This window comes from Mastigoproctus giganteus, chromosome 3 (assembly GCF_048544385.1).
Source record: "Mastigoproctus giganteus isolate SK-2022 chromosome 3, ASM4854438v1, whole genome shotgun sequence".
Classification (NCBI taxonomy): Eukaryota; Metazoa; Arthropoda; class Arachnida; order Uropygi; family Thelyphonidae; genus Mastigoproctus; species Mastigoproctus giganteus.
Genome location: NC_143577.1, coordinates 115405099 through 115429023, shown reverse-complemented (window position 1 = coordinate 115429023; position 23925 = coordinate 115405099). Strand labels below are relative to the sequence as shown.

Sequence of the window (23925 nt, the reverse complement as noted above, 5' to 3'; positions counted from 1 at the left end):
CCAGAGACCTATTTGAAGAGTACACTTAATACCAAACACGATTTCAATTAGTCTTTATTTATTAATCTTAAAATTGATGTTTGTTTTAAAGATTTCACTTTGATATTTCTTAAGTTTCTCCTTAAAATATTGAACGCAAAGTCTCATTACTTGCCTCAGTTCCTTCAAAAAAATTGACTAGTGTCTCCATTGCACCTTGAGCTTGTGAGATTGTCAGCACTGATTTTGATTCACTTTCACTTGTCATCATATCAACATTAACTTTATCATCGTCGTTATCGTTTTTGTTGAGCACAATATTTACATCACTCTCTGTAGGAAGACCACTAGTTAATAAGTTGCCATTGGCTTGTACAAATTCATTGATGTTATCTGCATTGCATTAAAACCTGCAACGTTGTTACATAGCAACTGTTGGGATAACGTTAACTTGTTTTCTTCATTTCCATCATCTTCATCTATGATTGAAATTTCATTTGAATTTAATTTCAATTTCTTGAAGAAATCCGATATGATTGTTGAAGTAATGTTGTTCCACGCATCATTCAATAAATTTATAGCATCCAATATCAGTATAGACTTAGTAAGTTTTTGTTCTCTTTGACTGATCAGATGTAGAACTAGAAATCTTTTATAAAATCCTTTCAAACTCTTGATTACACCTACATCCATTGATATGAGCTTATGCAGCATCATCCATTGGTTGTAAAATTGACGTCACATTGGGAAGCAGAAACAACAGCTTAATGGACAAATTTTGAATCTGGGAATGTGCAGGACAGTTATCAACTAACAATAAAACATTTTTCTTCTTTTTGAATAGCTCCTTATTCCAATCATTTACGTATTGCCCAAAAATATCCGAAGTCATCCAAGCTTTCTTGTTTGCAGTGTAATCCACGGGAAGGTTCCTTACATTTTCGAAACAACCGGGTTTTAACAATTTTCTGATAATAAGCCTTTTTTTTTTTTTTTTTTTTTTATCAATTCATGTCATATTTGGTCATATGAAAGCACCATCAAGTGAGCCTTTTGATTTTTTTTTTCGCCAACACATTTTCCCTTTTGAATTTAAATGGATTGTCAGGTGTCAAATAATAGCAATAAAAAATTTAAAAAATCCTGTTTTGTTGGTGGTGTTGTAGTAGCAGTAGTAGTGGCATGTGATGCAAGAAAACAAGTGTATGAGCTTATGCAGCATCAGCCAAAAAAAAAAAAAAATCACACCATTCCGTCCAAATGCCTGTCCATTCCTCCTTAAATTTATTTAACCTATCAACTTCCACAACGACAGATGGAAGTTTGTTCCAGCAATTAACCACCCACTGGCTACAGGCTAATTTCCGCACATCTATTTTACATCTGTCTTTTCTTAATTTGAATTTATGCCCCCTTAGGTTCGTAACCTGAACAAGTGGAAGGATCCCATCAGAATTCAGCGTGCTCAACCCATTCAAGGCCTTATACACCTCAGTCAGATCACTGCAATTTGCAGAACTTAAGCCTCTCTTGGTAAGAGGATCCCTTCATTCCCCTCACCAATCTTGTTGCTCTTCTCTGTACACGCTCAAGTAAATCTACATCCTTCCTAAAATGAATCCTCCAGACCTGTACACAGTACTCAAGGCGTGGCCTGAACATTGCCTTATACAGAGGGACAATTACCTCCTTTTCCCTGCTAGCAAGATTTCTATATATCATTGACAAAACCCCATCACCTGCCCTGGCAGCCTGTCTGCATTGCTCAGAAAACTTCGTATCTGATTGCACAACTACTCCCAGGTCTTTTTCATTTTCTACCACCTTAAGTGTAGTACCACACAGTTGGTACGTTTCTCTGGGGTTACTTCTAACCATATGCAGTACTTTGCATTTGTCAAGGTTAAACTTCAGTTGTCACTTCTTAGCCCATCTGCCCAAATTATCTAGATCCTGTTGCAGTAGCACACTGCCATTACTGTCATTAACAACCCTGCCAACCTTTGTATCATCAGCAAACTTCGACACTAAGCCTGATATAATATACCTTCATCAATATCATTGATAAATATACAAAACAACAGAGGACCCAACACCGAACCCTGTGGGACTCCACTAATAACATTAGTCCACGAAGAGCAGCACCCATTAATTACCACCCCCTGTCTTCCCCCACTCAACCATCCTTTTATCCATTGTAGCAACTTACCCTTAATACCATTCTGCTCCAATTTGTACAATAGTCTTCCATGCGCAACAGTGTCAAAAGCTTTCCTGAAATCCAAATATATGATATCAGAATTATTTTTTGCATCCAGTTCCTTTGTAACCACATCGTAATATCCTATCAAATTTGTCAGACAAGACTTTCCCTTAACAAACCCATGCTGTGTCTGAATTATTGCTGCAGTCTTGTCTAGATGATCCTGCAATGCATCTTTAACCAGTGACTCCATTATTTTACCTGGAACAGAAGTTAAACTAACTGGTCTGTAATTACTCATGTCACCCTTTGATCCCCCCCTTTGTGAATTGGGTATACATTTGCACATCTCCAGTCCGTGGGGACCTCCCCCGAGTCCAAGGATGCTCTCATAATTATGGCTAAGGGTTTGCTTAGTTGCTTTTCCGCCTCCTTTAATATAACTGGATAGATCCCATCTGCCCCAGGTGCTTTTCTTATGTTTAACTTCAACAATTTCTCCTCCACTTTGCTCTCAGTTATTACAAAATCATTAAGCACTCTGCTACAATTTGATAACCTTCTGCCATTTTCAAACCTTAATAACTCTTGTTTGAATGGAGATTCAAAATACTCATTCAGTTTGTTTGCTATCTGAATAGGATCATCAACAGTGGAACCATCAATATCAAGTAGACCAATCAGATTCATCCCCTTCCTTTTAGAGTTTATATAAAGTAAAGAAATCCTTGCTGTTTTTCTTAGCATCTTTTGCCAAAGATTTCTCGTAATCTGCCTTCACCTGCCTAACTTCCTTTGTGACCTGATTACAGGCCAGCTTATATCTGCCATAGGCTTCTGAGTCGCTTGATAATTTATATGCATCCCATGCATTTTTCTTCTCTATCACGAGTCTTATTAGTTCATTTGATAACCATTTAAGCCTAAACCTTGAACAATATTTCTTAATAGGTAGGAAACTTTTAGTAGCGTCCACGATTGATTCCCTGAATACTTCCCACTTAGAATTTACTGTTGGTAACATCGTCAGTTGATCCCACCGTACAGAATTTAAAAACTATCTGAGACCACTGTACTCACCTTTAAGGAAGCAAAAACCCTTTCCTTTACTCCTGATGGTAATTATATCGTTAAGTAAATCCCATATCAGTACACTGTGATCACTGCCACCTAGTGGTTCCTTTATCTGCAAATTCTTAATACACGAATGATCACTGCTGATAACCAGATCAAGAGTATTACCCTCTCTGGTTGCCCCTCGAACATGCTGAAGCAGAAAACAATCATCCAATAAATCCGAAAAAGTGTTACTAGTGTGTGAATGACCAACCCACAAGTTCCAGTCAATATCTGGGAAGTTAAAATCCCCCATTATAAAACATTCTGATTTACTAGCCCGCTCTATTTCTCTGTACAATTGTTCATTGTACTCATTCGAGTTATTAGGCTTATAACACACTTACTCTTATTTTTGCTTTTGCAGTGCTTATGTCACACCAAACTGACTCAACAGTGCATCAACAGTTCTAGATGCCTTTGCCATTGAAATCTTTCCTGATTTCTGCCCAAACCGGTTAATCCATTCATTTGCCATTATTGGATCTGCAGATCGAGATTCTCCACTAATTTTTGCATAAACAACGTTATGTCGGTTTTTAAATCGATCCAGACAACCATTGTTGCATACAAAATCATCGTGTTCAAATTGTTTAGCAAATTTTTCACTTTGAGCCTTCAAGATCGGACCGTCTTTTGGAAATCCACACTTCCTTGTGTAGTGATCCATTGAAGCAATGATGCCTCAACGTTTGTAACCTCTCACTTTCTACTTTTTTTTTTTTTTTTTTTTTTTTTTTTCCAGTTATGTTCTTTTCCAGTGCCAATATGTAAACCTCTTTATTCTTCCACAATGTCAATATGCTTGAAGAAGACAAAGAAAACTTTTCACACACTTCATCATTTTTTGCACCACGTTCCAATTCACAAATCAACTTTTTCGCGAATCAAGAGACTCTTTCTTTCGTTAGTAGAAGTTTCCGAAGGAAGGCTTAGTTTCTAACTGGTGTCCCATGACAAAATTCTTAAAGTCCCAAAATAAATTTATGGTTCAGTGAATACAAGACTATCTGTAAATAGGGTAATGCAACAAGTAGCAATGCACTATTGGAGAGCCCCCATCCCTGAAAGGGCAAGATCAAAAGCTGGCTGCTAATCCTACGTGATGCGGGTGGTCATAAAAGCTAAGTCGCTTTTTCATTTTTGTCTATTCGAAGAATTGGGTTTTTTTTCAACTACCCGAGTTACCAAAATTTGTTCAGTATATCCATGTAGTACGCTCATTATAACAGTGAGCAATTGTATGAGAATACATGTAAATTAAAATAATTACGGCGTTTTGCTCATTACAGCCGTGATCTCGTTATTTCCGTGCTTGTTATAACCAAGTTTGACTGTGTGTATATATATATTTTTTTTTTTATTTATTTATTATTTTTTTTTTATTATTTATTTTTTTTCAATATCAAGCTAATGGTATATGTATTTTGTATCTGCTATGAAGTTTACATTATGTGAATTCTGTATCTCCTATGAAGTTTAAGTTATGTATTACACTATAGCAATTTGTAAATTCTAAGTAGTTATAATAGATAATAAATTTAACTATCTATTGCTGTACTATATCTATACCAAATCACCGATACTAAAAGCTCTATGAATATTAATGTCATATGTTACAGACTATGTGATAAAGTTAAGTTATTAAAACACGTATATAGTGCTATAACTTAATAGTTTATAAGCCTCTTCTTATACTGATTACATTACTAAAAACCTACGTAGAAACCCCCGGTATCTGCTATATCGATACAACACAATGTTGGCAGAAGTAAACTGTGGTTTTTTAAGCAATTACAAGGGCCAAGTAAATAACATACACCAAAATTAATCAGAAAATCACAAACAAATACTATACTACTAAATTTAAATCAAAAGTTAAGAAAAAAAAATTTCAAATCAAAGTTCCACACGTCAGCTCCCGAAAAAACATGTAGTTTTCTTATCCTCGTCAGCACACTTTTGGAGAATAGCAACTCCAGTATAACTTATACACTTGGTGGGGGTTGAATTTAAAAATGGGGAGGAAAATAGGGATTTGGGAGATATGTGGTCAGACATGAAGTGGTAGATGACTTGCATCAACTGGTGAAATACCACCACTTTGCTTATTGGAGGCTTGAAGTGGTGAAACCCATGTTTAGTCTCTAGAGCAAAGTTTCCGGCATTCCCCCCACCCCAATACTTCTCCTTCAACCCATGCACGGTACTAAGTACTATAGGTTTTGATACCTTTCGTGTTTGGGGTTTTCATAAAAAAAAAAAAAAAAAAGACATGAAGTTCTCTCAGTATGATGTACTATGAGTCCAGTATGAATACTACAGCTTAAAAAAAAAGACATCAGTCTTCTTGAATGGGTCCAGAGACATCCAGCCCTCTTGGTGAGATCTGGAAAAGGACACATATATATGGGGAAAAACTTCAGATTTGTGGTCTATAGAATTTACAATCGGGCACATTAGAGAGAATCTGATTGAGGTCTGTAAGGCTCAGAAAGCGTATGGTAAAATGAATAAAGGCAAAATTTTTAATGTCATGGGAGCAGAACTAATGGTCATAAAATCAAATTACAAGCAAAGTGATTTAGACTTGACTAGAAAATTGTTAATTTCTGGAATGTTACCTCTGAGACTGACTACTACTAATAGTGAGGCTGACAATTTGGGGTAATTCAAAGAACATTCTAGTTTGCCACATGGGGAGGGAAACATAAGGTTGTTTATTTTCTTTTTACTTTTGTATAGATTTATTTATTTGTATTATTAATTTTTATTTTTTTTTTTTGGCCATTGCAGCAAAAGCTTCCTTGCGCTGTGGCTAACTCCAGGGGCTCACATCTGGTGAGTATGGTCTTTGCTCATCCATCTGAGCTGGATATCCTTACTCTTCCCTCTTGGTGATTCCCTTCTACTTCTGACTCTCTCTCAGGATAATTCAGATTTTTTTTTTTTTTTTTGCTGATGCAGCATAAGCCTCAGGCTTCCTTGCACCATATAGCTAATAATAATGCTAAACTGGCAGTATCCCTTGCGAAAATTTTGCAATTGGTAGCAGAGTTTTTCTCGAACTGTCCTAAAGAAATGTAGTGCATGTTTGTTCGGAATTTTTTATATTTTCCCATGTTTCTGCACACCTAGGAAGAAATATCTTCAATTTGAGACCAAATCAGTTAGGCCTATTGTACATAATGGCTACAACTAGCTGTACTGTTGCAAAAATTTTTCAATTGGTAGCAGAGTTTTTCTCTAGCTGTCCTAAAGAAATGTAGTACCCATGTAGTATCATTATATATGTGTAAATGTATTCAGGATTGGTCTTTCAAAACGATCATGAATACATTTGCAGAAACACAAAAAGGCGTGTTTCTCCTTTGCCACAAGGTACGTTCAACATGACCAGTCGGAGTAGAATTTTGACTGTGACATACTTCTAAATCCTTAAATTACTTACCTTAAATAACCTCAAAACAAAAAACAAACTCAAAGTTGATAATGATAAAATGAGATCTGAAAGTATTAAACCTAATGAATGGCAATAAGTGTATGAGTTCGCATGCACAACTGGGACATACAGTGAGCTGTGGTGGAATCCTGACTATTAGTTCTTTCTTTTAAGGTAGACAGTGCTAGTAGATAATTTTGCAATTGGCAGCAGAGTTTTATTATTTTATTTTATTTATTTATTTTATTTTTTGGAACAAAGGACACGATTGTGCGAATGTACAAATTGTTAATCAGAAAAACAATGCTTATCAGGTTAGACAACTGTTTGTTTAACAGTTAATATCTTCCTGTGGCTCCATCTATGATGAAGTGAACTATTCTTGTTTGTAGTACAAAACTGGCCCATTTCATAAAATAAAACTATTTGTAATTTTAAAATTTTAATAACTTTGTGCACACCTGGGAAGAAATGTCTTCAATTTGACACCACTTCCAGCCCAATTAGTTAAGCCTCTCAATTCACACTGATGGAGTAAAGAAAACGGCTTCCGGATTAAATATATAGATAATTGTACTAAATCTTTTATTTTTCCCATTCTTGCACTGGGTTAAGCACATGCAATAACCCTATCACAGGATAGAAACATGATACAATTTCTGAATGAATGCTTCATTTTGTGAAAAGGGTGGCTGTACTTATTAAAATGGCCACTCTGTATATTACACCTTTTCAAAAACCTCTTAGAGTTGTTAAAAAAAAAAAAAAAAAAAAGGCTTTAAGTTGGCTTTTTCATTATCAAATAAAAAATTTTATAATTTAAAACAAGATACACCAATTCTCTAAACTGGTGGCATGCCAACTGGTCTGTGAGGACTGCGAGAAGTTAGACCCTGCTTATTACATGTGCCCCTGTAAAAAAGCTCACCTGTCACAGTAATTCTGAGAGATAGGTTGTGTTTTTTTTTTTTTTTTTTTTTTCCCTCTCTAGCATCTTTGAAAACTGAGATAATATATAAGCAGTTACATATTGAGTGAACTGTGCACACACACAGACATATTTTATTTTGTAGCTTTTTTGTAAAGTACTTAAAAATGTAGCTTTAAAGCTACATTTTAAAATATAGAATGGTAGATTTTGAAGATGGGTGGATTAGAATTATTTTTGTTTGTTGGTCACAAACATTCTTTATTAGTGAATACATATGGTAAATTCTTGTTACAGCACTTTCAAGAGGATTATCTTCTTTTTTTCTGGTTTTTATGTGGGAGTTGTATATATGAAAGTTGAAAAACTGTACACTTAACATTTAGCCCTCCTCTCAGAAGACTCTCAATGCAATTAGCATTGTTCTGGCAACAGACCTTGGTCCTTGAGGTTGTCACAGACATTCTCTCAGATATGCCAGACAAGCTGTACTTGCTACCTGGGAGTCTAAAACGCTGATGGAACTGATATTCGGGTGACACTCAAGTCAAGTGGACCCATTTTCGGAGAAGTCCAGATGGTCTGTGATAGCCAAATCCTTTGCTTGCACCTTCATGATGGTGGGACTGTTAGTAATCCTGGGTATAACCTCCATTCACAAGTACATGGTGGTGACCACCCAGGTGTGAACCAACGTAAGCAGGGGTTGAGGTGTGGCGCCCACACCACATGGAGGAACGCCGCCCCTCTGTTACCAGGCAGTACTAGGTGGTAGATTACTCTCATCAACCGGTGCAATACTACCACTTTGCTTATTGGAGGCTTGAAGTGGTGGAACCCATGTTAATCTCTAGAGCTAAGTTCTGATCAACCCTTCGCTATCTCTTCCATCATGCAGTATGATTGATGGGTTTTGAGGTTATGATGAACATCGTGGCGAGATCCAATATTCCTTACATTTCGAGGGTACAGCTCTAAAACGGTGTTCGCAGGCCGGCCGCTAGTTAGTATACCGGACCGAACCTATTGGTAACTCTCTAGGAGGCTTCCGGATCAGCTAGTGTATAATCTTGCTACCTCTACTCTGCCAGATAGTGACTGGAGGGAGTCCAAGTAGTGTATATGCGGGGAGCATTGTCGAGGCCACGTCATGTCAAGGATCTGGATATATTCTTACCATATGTACGCCATATCCAAAAATTTCGTTACTTCATACAGCATGTCCCACCCACTTTTTCTTACTATTGAATACACCATGAATTGTCAAACTAATAGAGCAAGCTTATCTGCGAAAAGATCTAAACCTCCCAAGCACTTCCTAATTCATTTCACAAATATATGTGGTTTCACTTCTAATCTCAACGATGTCCATTTCCACTTGCAGTCTGCCAAACCCCATGTACTTTTTCTGACAGAATCTCAGTTATTGGTTGATTCAACTACTGCTCATCTCAGATGCCCAAATTATTCGCGGTATGATTCCTTTCACCTCAAAGGTGGTACTTGTGCATATGTCCGTTCTGATATTCCCTGTCAGAGACTTGGCAATTTGGAATCTCCTCTTTTCGATCTTCCCTGGCTTAAAATCTCTCTACCTCATTGTGTCAAATTTATCTGTTGTCTCTACAGTTCTCCCAATTCCACTAATTACTTGGAAGTCTTTGACTTCCTCTCTTTGCAACTTGACTTTCTCCAGTCCAACTTTCCTAACAGTGAGGTAATTTTCCTTGGTGACAACTCCAGCTGCCTTCCATTTTCTAGTCACACCAACCCAGCTGGTCGAGATGCTGAGGCTTTTGCAATTACTAATGACCTTGCACAGATTGTTCATTTACCTACAAGAATACTGAACAATCCTAATCATACAGCCCATACGCTTGATCTTTTTCTCACAAACAACCCTTCTAAGTACACGGTTGAAGTGAGAGCTCCCTTAGGCACTTCAGATCACAACTTGGTGATTGTCTCTTCTCCAATGGAACCTTTATCTTGTGGCTATTCCCAACCTCGTGTTTTTTGGCATTACAAGAATGCAAAATGGGATGCCCTGTGAGACTTCTTTTCTTCTTTTCCTTGGTCGGATTACTGTTTCAAAACTTCTGATGTCAATGTTTGCTCAGATCGTGTCAGTGAAATCATTCTTGCAGGAATGGAATCCTTTATCCCACACTCCACTTTAAAATGTCATCCTTTATCTAAACCTTGGTTTTCCAATAAATGTGCTAAGACTGTTCAAGAGAAGAATGTTGCATATCGCAATTGGCTTCTTTCTAATTCTCCAGTTTCATTTTCTGCCTACACCAAAGCTCGCAACAATTGTAAAGCAGTTATTAATCAGTCCAAACTAGAGTTTGAACAGGCTAAGAGTAGAAAACTTGCTTCTTGCCCTAATGGTTGCCGAGCATTCTGGTCTCTTGCCAAAGCTATTGGCCACAACTTTTGCCCATCTCTGCTCCCACCTCTGTCCAAACCAGATGGTTCTGTTGTCACTTCAGCCAAGGATAAAGCTGACCTGCTAGCATCCCATTTTTCTTCCAACTTATGTATTAATGATCTTGGTAAAACACCTCCTACCATTCCCAACACGCTCCATTCAATCCCTCCTGTGGTCTTCCGTCAAAAGGATGTCAGAAGGATTTTGTCGAATCTTGTTGCTAAGAAAGCTCCAGGTCCTGATGGTATTTTTCCACTTGTTCTCAAAACCTGTGCTCCTGAACTTACTCCTATTCTTTGCTGCCTTTTTTCACTTTTTTATTCCAAAGGTGTTTTTCCTTCTGCTTGGAAATTTGCTCATATCCAGGCAGTTCCTAAAAAGGGTGACAAATCCCTCCCATCCAGATATCGTCCCATTGCAATTACTTCTACTCTTCTAAAGTAAGGGAGAAATCAATTAACTGCCAACTCTTAAACCACCTAGAAACCTTCCATCTGATCAACGATTGCCAGTATGGATTCCGTCAGTGTCGATCCACTGGTGATATTCTGGCTTATGTTATCCATTTATGGACTAATTCAATGGAAAGGTTCGGTGAAACACAAGTAGTTGCTCTTGACATCTCAAAGGCTTTCGATCGTGTTTGGCATAAAGGTCTTCTAAACAAGCATCCATCTTATGGTTTGCCAACTGTTTTTTGTAATTGGTTATCCAGTTTTCTCTCTGTTCGCTCACTGAGGGTGATGGTAGATGGCTCTCTGTCTTCTAACTTCTCCACTAATGCCGGTGTCCTCCAAGGTTCAGTTCTCTTCCCCACTTTTTTCCTCTTGTATATTAATGACCTTCCATTGACTGGAAATCCTATCCATAGTTTTGCTGATGATAGCACATTGCATTCCACTTTCCATTTTGAGAAACCTTGTCCTGCTCAATCAGCTTCAATTTCTCGAAAATATGCTACCAATTCCTTAAACGCCGATCTTCAGGTAATTCTCCAGTGGGGCAAAGACAACTTAGTTGATTTCAACCCTTCTAAAACTCAGTCTTGTCTTATATCTCGCAAAAAGGATTCTTCTGCTCCTATACTTATCTTTAGTGACACTCCGATTTCTAGGCAAAATGATATATCTCTTTTGGGGATTACCCTGACTTCTAATCTCCCTTGGCACAAGTACATTACAAATATTGCTTTCTCTGCATCTAAAAAAACTTGGTTTTCTCTTTTGCTCTTGGCGTTACTTTTCTTCTAAACTCTGTATACTCTGCTCACTCTGTATAAATCGTAAATCCGCCCTGCCATGTAATATTGTTCCCACATCCGGGGTGGTGCCCTCAAAACCTCTCTCAGGCTTCTTGATTCCATTCAGAAGAGGGCAGTTAGGTTAATTAATGATTCATTAGCATTAGCATTAGTAGAGGCATTTGATGCAAGAAAGCAAGCTTATGCAGCATCAGCCAAAAAAAAAAAAAAAAAAACCCACTTCCACTTCACCCCTCTGTTCATTCAAAATACCTGTCCAGCTGAGCCTTAAACTTATTTAGGCTATCAACCTCCACCACAAGGGATGGAAGTCTGTTCCACCAACCAACCACCCGCTGGCTAAAGGCAAATTTCTGCACGTCTATCCTACATCTGTCTTTCCTCAATTTGAATTTATGCCCTCTCAGGTGATTTTTCTGAGCTAGAGGAAGAATCCCATCAGCATTGAGCATGCTTAAACCATTCAAGGCTTTATACACCTCTATCAGATCACCTCGCTGGTGCCTAGTCTCCAGACACTGTAATTTGCAAAACTTAAGCCTTTCTTCGTAAGAGCACCCCTTTGTTCCATTCACTAATCTTGTTGCCCTTCTCTGTACTCGTTCCAGCAGCTCTACATCCTTCTTGAAATGAGGCCTCCAGACCTGTATACAGTACTCTAGGTGTGGCCTGACCATTGCCTTATACAATGGAATAATCACCTCCTTATCCCTGCTGGAAAAATTCCTGTATATCATTGACAATACTCCATGAGCTACTCTTGCAGCCCGTCTGCACTGCTCAGAGAACTTCATATCTGCCTGCAGAACCACCCCCAAGTCCCTTTCATTCTCTACCACTGTCAGTGTAGTACCACAGAGTTGATACGTTGCTCTGAGGTTGCTGTTTCCCATGTGTAGTACTTTACATTTGTCAATGTTAAACTTCATTTGCCACCTCTCAGCCCATCTGCTCAACCTTTCCAGATCCTGTTGCAGCAGCATAGTGTCAGTAGTGTCCTTGACAACCCTGCCAATCTTTGTATCATCTGCAAACTTGGACATTAAGCTTGATATACCATCATCAATATCATTTATAAATACAGAAAACAATAATGGACCCAACACTGAGCCCTGATGAACTCCACTAATAACATTAGTCCACGATGAGCAGTGTCCATTGATTACCACTCTGTCTTCTCCTTCTCAACCACCCCTTTATCCATAGCAGCAATTTGCCTCCAATGTCACACTGCTCCAATTTGTGTAGCAGTCTTCCATGTGCAACAGTATCAAAAGCCTTTCTAAGATCCAAGTATATAATATCAAAGTTATTCCCTGCATCCAGTTCTTTTGTGACTGCATCATAGTATCCAATCAAGTTGGTCAGGCAAGACTTCCCCTTAACAAAACCATGCTGTGTCTGAGCTATAACTGAAGTCTTGTCTAAATGATCCTGCAGTGCTTCTTTAACCAGTGCCTCCATTAATTTTCCTGGAACAGAAGTTAAGCTCACAGGTCTATAATTACTTGTGTCAGCCTTTGATCCTCGTTTGTGAATTGGGGTCACATTTGCACATTTCCAGTCTATGGGTACCTCCCCTGAGTCCAAGGAAGCTCCCATAATTATGGCTAAGGGTTTGCTTACTTCCTTTGCTGCCTCCTTTAATATAACTGGATAGATCCCATCCACCCCAGGTGCCTTTCTTGTGTTTATCTTGAACAGTTTCTCCTCCACTTTACTCCCAGTTATTTCAAGATTCTGTAGCTTACTGCTAGAGTTGAATACACCTCTGGCATTCCCCTTGCTGAATAACTCCTCATGCGTGAATGTCGATGCAAAATATTCATTTTGTTTGTTAGCTACCTGAGCAGGATCATCAATAGTTGACCCATCAATATCAAGTGGACCAATCTGATTCATCCCCTTCCTTCTAGAGTTTACATAAGTAAAGAACTCTTTGCTGTTTTTCTTTGCATCCCTTGCCAAGGATTTCTCGTAATCTGCCTTCGCCTGCCTAACCTCCTTTGTAACTTGGTTGCATATCAACTTGTATCTATCGTAGGCTTCTGTGTCATGTCCATCTCTATCATAGGCTTCTGTGTCATGTTCATCTCTAACAGAGTCTCTCCACTCACTCTCTCATAGACGTACTGTTTCTGCTGCTTGCCTCTTCTACAGATACTTCCATGGGCACTGTTCTTCTGAATTGGCTTCTATAATTCCCGCTCTCTCTTTCAAAACAGTCCAAACACGTGCCGCCACCAGCCAACATCCATTTACTGTCCAACTTCAAACTCACAGAACCAACTTTTCATCTTCCTCGTTACAGTATGTTGCTTACAAATTTTGTTTCTTTCTCAATGAAAACAGCTGAAACATGAACTGTTAAAAGAGGCTTGTGGTGACTCTACACTTGATTATAGCACAGCTTGCTGGTGGTTTACAATGTTTAAAGATTGATGCGATTCAGTCACAAAAATTGGTGCTATTGTAGCTCCAACCACTGTTGTCACCACAGATTCTATAAATGCTGCTTTTGTAATTCACGACCACTTGCATATGATATGTGTTTCTGCATGCTGGGTTCCAAGACTCCTCGCACCTGAAGCAACAGCAAGTTCATTTGGAGGTTTGTTAGAAATTCCAACAGATGGTTGCCAAAGATGGTGAGGTTCTTTACAAGGTGATAACAGTGGATGAGACATGGCTTCATCGTTTGGACCCAGATAATAAGCAAAAGCTCTGTTTGGAAGTCTACGTCATCGCCAACACCAAAAAAAAAGCAGAGGTTGTGGCTTGTTTCTCTAGTTGCTACTCCTTTGTAGAGAAGTCTTCTTTCATCTCCCATTGGAGACTGGAGGAATTTAATTCCATAAAGGCCTTTTTAGTCAGGGCTGTAGTTAAATAATAACAGATAGAAGAGTGGTTTTCTGTGCAAGTTATTTCAGCCTGCAAAATATGCAGACTTACCCATGCATACACACAGGTACAGATAACGCACACACAGTGTAATATAGCTTTAGGTACTAATTCACTATTAAAATAATAATAGCATTACCAACTGTGCTTCCACAGTTTATGTACTGTATAGACAAGCTTTCTGCCATTATCTTTTGTTAATGGTGAGTCAGTTGTTAATCATAGCAGTAACTCTATCTGTTGGCATTTCTAATGCAGCAAGTACCAGCACGTTAGATTTTCCTTAACTAGGAATTTAACGAGTAAAGTAAAAAAAAAAAAAAAGAGAAGAAAATACACAGACCAGTCTGAGCCTCTGTTTTCATGAACTCCTTTACTATATCAAAAAAAAAAAAGTCTTGGTACCACAGTATGATAAATAAATATTATTTATTTATTGTTTATAAGTAATTACAATTAATAGTGTTTTTTTTTTTTTTTTTCCTCTCTCTCTCTCTCTTTAATTCTTTAGACTGAAGGCGAAGATGAATTGAAGAAGCGACAGCTTATGGAATTAGCAATAATTAATGGCACTTATAGAGACAGTAGTACAAAAAACAGTCGTAAGTTTTTCATACCATTTTCGATAAAAACCAAAATTCTGTCTTTGGAATACACAAAGTAATATGCCCTAAGCTTTACAAAAGTGTTCTGAATTTCTCCAAGAATAAAAAGAAATGTTATATTATACTGAAATTTTAGCTTTATATTTCATGATGGACGTTAATTTATTTAGTTAAAAGGTTTAATTTAAACATTAGTACCCACTTATCTTAAGTTGGAATTTAAAACAGTTGTGTGCTAGAAAGAGTTGATTTTGCCTTGTTATACAGATTCTGTATTTCAGTGTCTTTGTATGTGAGTTCTATTCTGTACATATGGTTTTCTTTTAGAAAATCATGGAATACACTTTAATTTTCAAAAGAACTAATAGAAACTTAAATTATTTTGATAGGGACATTATCAAAGAGTGGGCTCTTGATATGTTGTAATCAGTTGGCAATTAAGATTAGACAAAAACAAATGGGGAGTGTGAGGTGTGTGTCTACAAGCACATAAATATCTCATTTAAGCTTAAATATTGGGAAAGGTATATCACATTTAATAAATGATTCCAAGAAAGAATAAATTGCATGTCACATCCTTGTTCTCTGAATTTTGTGTTATCCGCTTCAGCTCGTAGTAATTCTTTATTGCAAATTTTATCATCTCTGAAAAAATAGTATCATTCCTTTGGATGTGCCATTCAGATGTGTGTTTGGTAGTTTAATATATCTGCCTGAATTTACATAATCTGCCTTAATAAACAAATATAATAATATTTTATTATTATATTTGTTCAAACCAAAGATGGAAGTGTTGTTGCATATTTCCAGTTTAAATGTTATAAATTTGTGTTTTATTCATAAAGTGTTATGTATATAATTCCCTTCCACTATGTTTCTAAATTAGGAATACATATGTAAATAATAGATCTTGCTATTTCAAGAAGGAACACTGAGGAAGATGCTTAATTCAAAGTTGAGACAATAGAACATAGATGTTTTCATGTCTGAATACATTGAACATGTGTGTGTACATGCTTGTGTTAAAGTTTGTTATAAAATCAGAAAAGCCAAAACGAAACATAATCTTCTTACCTAGATATATCCAGGTTTATGATGGAGAATCCATCTTTTTTAACTTAATTTGAGCCTTCTATATCTCACTATCATAAATATAGTTGTAATGAAGAGTTTCTCCACCTTTTTACAAAAACTCAACTTTTTTCCATCATTTCTTTTCATAAAAAAAAACAACAATAATAAAACTATATTAAAATTTGAATTTTTGAAAATTTTGCAAATCTATTTATTGTTTAAGCAGTCTGTAACTGATCCTGAAAATAACCCATTTATTAGCAAACAAATGGGTTATTATATAAGTGTTTACTTAGACACTTATATAATAAGTGTCTAAGTAAACACTGTACACAATATTAGAATTTTAAATAAATCCTCTTAGTAGCAGACATTTTTTTTTTTAACAAGTGGAACTGTTCAGTGTTCTTAACATGTGAAATAAGTGATATTAAAATCACAGGACTAGCAAAACGTCTCTTTGGGCAATTCTAGTTATCTTGGCCACCATTTCCTTTTAAATGGTGCACTATCTCTCTCTCATGGTGCACTATCTCACATTGAAAACTGTTCTTATAAATGCTAAGGTTGCACATATTTCATCAGTTGGCAGTGCATAATTATCAAATTTTAAACATACATGACACTTCTTTTCAGAAAGAAAAATTCCACTTCCTTGGTGGGAATTATTTATCTTGACTCTGATATGCTTGCTATCTTAACAATTTTACCTTTTGTAGAGAAATTTTATTATCTTAATCTTCCAACAAATAGTTTGCCACAGTTCCATTTGGTTCAGAAGAAAAGTAATATTCAATCCACGATAATCAAAAAAAACCAGGCAAATTCCATTACTTCTGAAATCGGGATTATGCTAGCAAACTCTTTACAACTTTTTAAAATTAAAAGAAGCATTACTGGAGGTAATGAGGTCCATATTCTGTTTTAACAAACTGTAGCACATTTTTTTAAACAATATAAAAATTTTTGTGTACTGCTGACTCAGTATTGAAACTTCAATGACAAAAAAATTAAGTAACTGTTTTCTTTTCAGCTTCTTCCATTTTGTGATCATGTTCATTGCTAAGGACCCGCAATGCTAGCAACAAGTGGTGGTCACATAATAAAATGCAACAAGTAGTGTTGCACCTAGAAGCATGAGCAAGAAGCAAAGTGGGAAAATAATTACAATTCAGGTGCAAATTCAATGTTATGTGAATTTTTTACACAGAATTAATAAGGATTACCTTATTAATTACATTATTAATTTACAATATTATGTGCAATTTACTCCTTACATTGTAACAGAAGAATGCATTATACAGTAAAGACAAGGTAAAATATGAAAATACAGATCATTCGTAGGAGATTCAATCTACTTAATCAGTCTACAGTCCTCTTAAACGCAGTTCTAGGAAATAAAATTCATTTCATAACCTTCTCAATGATGGAGAAGCAAGACTTCTACAATCTTATTAATCAGTGTGCTGAAAAGGGATCTGCATGCCTTCCTTTTTTATTTCAGTGGCATCTGATGCATGCCACTGAAATAAAAAAAATAATAATAAATAAATAAAAAGATTTTGAAGAATGTGTGTACATGTTGGTGTCTGCCTTTGGTTAAATATGTAGCTAGACTGGTAGAACAATGGCAACATTTGATAAGTATGTTTAAAAGAGAGGTCAGAAAAGGTTGAGAAAAGCATGGGTGATCACTAGTGGGTGGCACTGACTCATGTTCAAATCCAATTTGTGATCAAAAAGTTTTGAAAGAAGACAAATTGATGCGAAGTTAAGAAAAGAATTTCTGAATATAGCTCTTCAATCTAACATACCTCACATCCATGTATTGAAATCATTATTCCTAGACATGTTGAAGAATTATGTGCAATTTCACTTTATCAGCAGTTCAAGTCTTCCATTTAAGAAATTCTTCCATTTAAGAAACCTTCCATTTAAGAAATTGATTACTACAGCAGACTAATCCAGATTGATTCTGCCTTAGTCATGGGCATTTCTACTGAGGTCACGGAGAATCTAAAATAAGAGAGAATTCTGTTTTTTTGCTTAGTGCAGAAGTACTTAATGGCTGCATGTGACAATCTCATGGTGCACTATCTCACATTGAAAATTGTTCTTATAAATGCTAAGGTTGCACATATTTCATCAGTTGGCAGTGCATAATTATCATCAAATTTTTAATTTTTGTAGATAAATTTCCATACTTTCTTTGTGTCATTAAAGATAAGGAATTGTGCTAAGCAATAGATGTTTTTCAGCATCAGTTCTGTCAGTTTCAGTGTACAAACCTACCTGCTATTATGAAAGAAGGGCGAATTAATGTACAGTGATTCTTAGTCAGGGAACTGTGTGCATAAGGAAGCTTGAAAATATAGCAAATTTTATGCTTAGCATTTTAACAATTCCTCATAGCAGTACCGAGTGTGAGAAAATATTCAAGCCAGGTTAGAAAAACAAAAACTGAGTTCAGATCTCTTTCTTGGAGTGTAGGAAATGCTCCTGACAGCCAAGCAGGAGCACTGTTATGAACAAAACTTTGACTCAACATTTCTGAAGAGGGCAAAGTCTGCAACAGATATTTCTTGAAGCAACAGAAATATGTTAGGTAAGCTAATTGGGGGCACCTACTGAGTAAATTTGATTGGTAACAAAAAGCAAAAAATGCATCACGGAAGTGATGTCATCCATTGTGTATGTTGGAAGCATCTTAATTTACCCCCTCAACATCAAAGTTTACAGCTGTGCCACCAGCAAGAAAAATAATGGTAAGTGTTACGTTGGTCTGTCTTTGCATTTTCAAAAGCATGAAATACTGTGCATGGAGCATCATATTGTGCAATTCTGAAAGAATTAGGGATCCAGTTTGAAACACACACAACACAGCACCTGCCTAGGTTTTTTTTGGGGGGGGGAGGGCGTTGGAAGTTCTGAGTCATCATCCCTAACTTGTTCTTTCCATTGTAATATCCGTTTGTTTGGTCCAGTGGTAGGTCACACAGGACCTAGCAGGTGCTCTACATTGTGTGTTAATTAATGCACAATGGAGGGCAATGGGTTAACTCTAGAGCAGCGGTTCCCAAAGTGTGTTCCATGGAACTCCAGAGTTCCGTGATAAAATTCAGGGGTTCCGCAAGACAAGATGCCCTATATATCTTTTCATAAAAATTGTTTCATAAAAATGGGTAGGTATTTTAAAAAAATGAAAATTAAGTTATGTAAAAATTTACTCAAAAAAAAAATACAAAAGAATTACATTATTCATTATTTAAATGCATGAAATACATTTCGTTATGGAATCTGAAATATGTAGTGCAAAATAAGTAAGATCAATTTTAATCAATTGAGAGGTAATGGAGACAAGACAGCTGAGGAAATGTGCATAAATACATTAAAAATTATTGTAGGTGGCCCATCGTCTACTGACTGTGACATCACTGTACCAGCAGCACGACCTGTATATTATAGTGTAGCCTTGGCCTCACGCGATCCAGCTAATCAGGACATATTACCTTATTGTCAGAATATCCTAAAAGACCTAAAACAAAACATCATCTCATTTCTTGTTATGATTTCTTTAGAACTAGAACAAATCATTCGCTGTTGCACTGTGGATTGCCGAATCAGTTTATTATTTATGATTATTGTATTTTTAACAAATTTATTCTATTTTACGTTCATTTTCTACTCATTAAGATTGCAGTTTGTGCTTTTATAAATCAGGTGAAACTCTATCACTAACTTTTTATAATCTTTTCTTTAAAAAAAAAAAAATTTGGATATAGGGATTCCAATTTAACAATGGGTCGATGGTTAAAATATGGATCATTCAAAGAAACAGGAGATACCATTATCAATAAAACAGTAGAAACCATGGAATCTGCAGACGTAGAGATTTCAGAACTCGCCCAACCATCAACTTCGAGTTCTGTTAAACTACAAGAAAAGATTTTGCCCTCTAATTTTGCGAAAACATCAGTGAAAAATTGCAAATTCGATAAAAGTTATTTGCCATTAGGATTTACTAGTGCTGGTGATGAAGAAGCTCCAGATGCCATGTGTTTATTTTGCAATAAATTATTAACAAACAGTTCATTAGTACCAGCGAAACTAAGGAGACATTTTGAAACAAATCATCCGAATTACAAAGACAAGGACATTTCTTTTTTTAAAAGAAAGTTGGAAAGTCATCCAAAAGTTTTATGCTAAAAAAATTTTAAACGGATAATGAGAATGCAACATTAGCATCATATAAAGTATGTTATCGCATTGGTCTTGCTGGTGAGGCACATGTAATAGGTGAGTTACTTATTAAAGATTGTGTAAAAGATATTGTTTCGTGTTTGTTCAACAAAGTGTTTGCTAAAAAGGTTGATGTTGTGTCTCTAATGAAACTGTATCGAGGCGTATTAAGGATATCACTAATCATATTGAAAATGAACTTACATCACGATTGAAGGTTTGCGATGCTTACGCTTTGCAATTAGCTTTGCGGGGTTGGCAATTTTACTTGTGTTTGTTCGGTACGACTTTAAGAAAAAAATTGAAGATTTGCTGTTGTGTGAAAGTATGGAACTAAACACCACAGGGGAGAATATATTTAACTACGTTGATAATTTTTTTCAACGTTGATAATTTTTTTCACGTGTTTTCACGTTGAAAACACGTGAAATAAGCTGGGAAAAATGTATTGCCGTGTGCAGTGATGTAGCTAAATCAATCGTAGGAGCAATAGCTGGTGCTGGTACACGAATTAAGAATGTTGCAAGAAATTGTATCTCTAATCACTGCATTCTTCACAGATATGCATTAGTTACAGAACAAATTCCAGGCACATTGAAATCAGTTTTAGAAGAAGCAGTTCATATTATTAATTTTATAAAAAGTCGGGTGTTGAAATCACGGATTTTTGAAGCTTTGTGTGAAGATATGGGTAGTCTTCACACCAGTTTACTTCTACATACGGAAGTAAGGTGGTTGTCACGAGGTAGAATTCTTGCCAAATTTTTTGAATTGCAGAAAGAACTCTTAAATGTACTTCACTGACGATAAATTTAAATAAGTTATCTGACAGATTATCAAACACATCATGGTTATTAAGATCTGCTTATTTAGCTGATATATTTGCAAAATTGAATGGGTCATGTGCGACTTTACAGGAAAAAGAAATTAATATTTTTCAAGTCAAAGATAGGTTGTTGTCGTTGTCACGTAAATTAGAATATTGGATATCTGCTGTGGAACAAAATACTTTTGACTGTTTTCCAACTTTAAGTGAATTTCTCCAAGAATCTGAACTAGGCATAGATAATGAAAGCCGTAATGACATTAGAAGTCATCTTCACAGTTTACTTGAATCCCTAATTAAATATTTTCCAGATATTAAGAAGATGATACAAATAATTGTTGGATACAAAACCCATTCAGAGTAAAAGAAAAACCAGAAGGATTTCTGCCAGAAGAATATGAAAGTTTGATTGAAATTAGCTCAGATTTTAAATTAAAGGCTAAATTCGAAGCAGTCCCGGTAACAACTTTCTGGTCTGATATATATGACGAATATCCTTATTTATCAAAAAGGGCTATTCGGTTTTTGTTACCGTTTACAACTACGTACATGTGTGAATCTGCCTTTTCAAAATGCATTGATACAAAAACTAAATACCGCAGCAAACTAAATGCAGCGCCAGATATGCGAATTCGATTATCCAATATTGAACCAAATTTTGAAAGGATATTAGAATCCAAAAAAGCAAAAGCATACTTCTCATTAAACCCAGCTAAAGTTTTATCAAAGATTCTCACATTATGTGAAAAATATAAATATGAAACAAAGACAAATCATAAAAGGTAGCTTACTTATTACAGGAATTTTTTTTTTTTTTTTTTTCATTTTAATGTTTTCTAGTTTTTAGGAATGAAATAAAATTGAATGTTAACTTTAAAACTGTTACTTTTCAGTCTCATTTATATAAATAAAAGTTTGTGAAAATGTATTGCATTTATTTCAGGTTTTTTTGTATTAAAAGTTGTATCAAACATGTTTTCAATAAATACCACTACCATAATTTTGTAAAACATTTTTTATCCAAATATATATTTTTTAATATAATAACTATATATATAGTTAGGGTTCTGTAATTTTTAAAACAGCATATAGGGGTTCCGCAACCAAAAAAGTTTGGGAACCGCTGCTCTAGAGTATAAACTTCTTTTTAATTTCTGATAAAAGTTTATGGTTTTTTTGCTGTTTACCCCTTTTGTAGGGTTTCTCTGAAAAATTTGTTCAGTATATTTGCCACCTGGAATCAACATCTCCCAGACTGATCTCAATTATCTTTTTATGCAACTGCTTACTCCTGTTCTTTTATTAGGAGATTTTAATGGATATATTCCAGGGTACTACAGACATTAATATAGACAGAAAATAACAAGTTCTCCCTCTTAAATATGGGAAGAAATGTCTTTCTTTGCACGCCTACCCTTACATTTACTGTCATTGATCATTCCATATGCTTTCCTTCTCTCCTCCCTTTCTTTACAATGAGAGCTTGACCTTCCCAATGGAAGTGATTACTTCCCTGCGATATCTCTTCTGACTGTAAAAAGACCATGTCAGCCCTCAAGGATATCTCAGTGGAAGTTTCATAAGGCTGATTGGAATGTTTGACATCTCAAGAATCAGCCAGCAGTGAGCCCATTAATTATGCAGTTATGTAATTTACAGAAGTTATTGTCCATGCAGCAGCAGTTGCAATTCTGAAAACATCTACATGGTTTCCACCATTTCCAAAATCTTGGGGGAACTCAGAGTGCACAAGGAAAGCTCAATACAAGGTGCAGGGGGATATTCAGATGATATCCCACCACAAAAAATTTAACATCCTTTAAACATGCACGTACCAAAGTGAGCTACACTGCTGCTGGAGCCAAAAGGATCCTTTCATCTGCTCTAGCTCCTCCGTAACCCAGGCTGCCTGCTCCAAAGTAGCCTGGGATAAGATTTAAAAATGAAGGGAAAATATCTACCATGCCCTTCAGCGATTCTATACATTGGATCTCTAATTGCAGTGGGATCTGTAATTGGCCCTAAAACAGAAAAGTGAGAAATGTGTTAAACTTCTCTTCAGAACCATACAATAAGCCCTTTACGTAGGAAGAGTTAAGAGCAGCATTTATTCTATCATGAGCAAGTGCTGTGGATCCAGATGACATCAATTATGAAATGATAAATTACCTTTCAAAAGAATCTAAGGATCATCTAATTTCATTTAACAGAATTTTTCATGGCAAGGATTTCCTGGAGGAAGGTAATCATTCTTGCATTCCAAAAGCCAGAAAGGATCCTAGAAATCCAAGCAACTATCATCCCATTGCTCTGGCAAGCTGTTTGTGCAAAGAAAGAAAGAAAGAATGTTTAATGCTCGCCTTGTATGGTACTTGGAAACAAATTATCTCCTTTCCAGAACAGTGTTGCTTCCAAAGAAACAGGCCCACTTTGGATCATTCAGTCAGATCAGATTCATGATGCTTTTATTAAATCCCGAGCATCTGGTGTCAGTTTAATTTGATATTGATAAAACCTATGACATAGCCTGGTGACTTGGCATATTACAAGAACTCCATAGTTATGGTCCTGTTTTTTCTTTCTTAATCAGTTTCAAGTTCTTGTAGGATTCGCACTTTCTCGAGTGTTTTGCAACAAAGATCCGTTTTAAATGCCATGCTTTTTGCTATCAAAATAAAATTCATCTCGGAATAACTTCTACTACTGTAAAAAATGGCCTATACATTGATGACTATATTTTGTCATTAATGCAACATGAAGATCATTGAAAGGCAACTGCAAAAAGCCAATGATAAATTTTCATCTTGGACATTTGCTGATAGATTCAGATTTTCATCACAGAAGACAGTCTGTACATTTCTGCCGCAAATGAAATCATCATCCTGACCCAGAATTAAGGCTTGGGCAAAACATTGTC

At 36.1% G+C, this 23925-nt stretch overlaps 1 protein-coding gene across 2 annotated transcripts in view; it reads left to right on the top strand.

The window, feature by feature from the left end:
* The window catches only part of LOC150088239 (protein held out wings-like), a 170265-nt gene that overhangs the window by 113168 nt on the left and 33172 nt on the right, over positions 1-23925 (top strand). For both annotated transcript variants that reach the window (XM_090369401.1, XM_090369400.1), the window contains exon 5: positions 14776-14866. In XM_090369401.1, coding sequence (XP_090225527.1) covers positions 14776-14866 — 91 coding nt within the window. The remainder of the gene's footprint in view (positions 1-14775; positions 14867-23925) is intronic.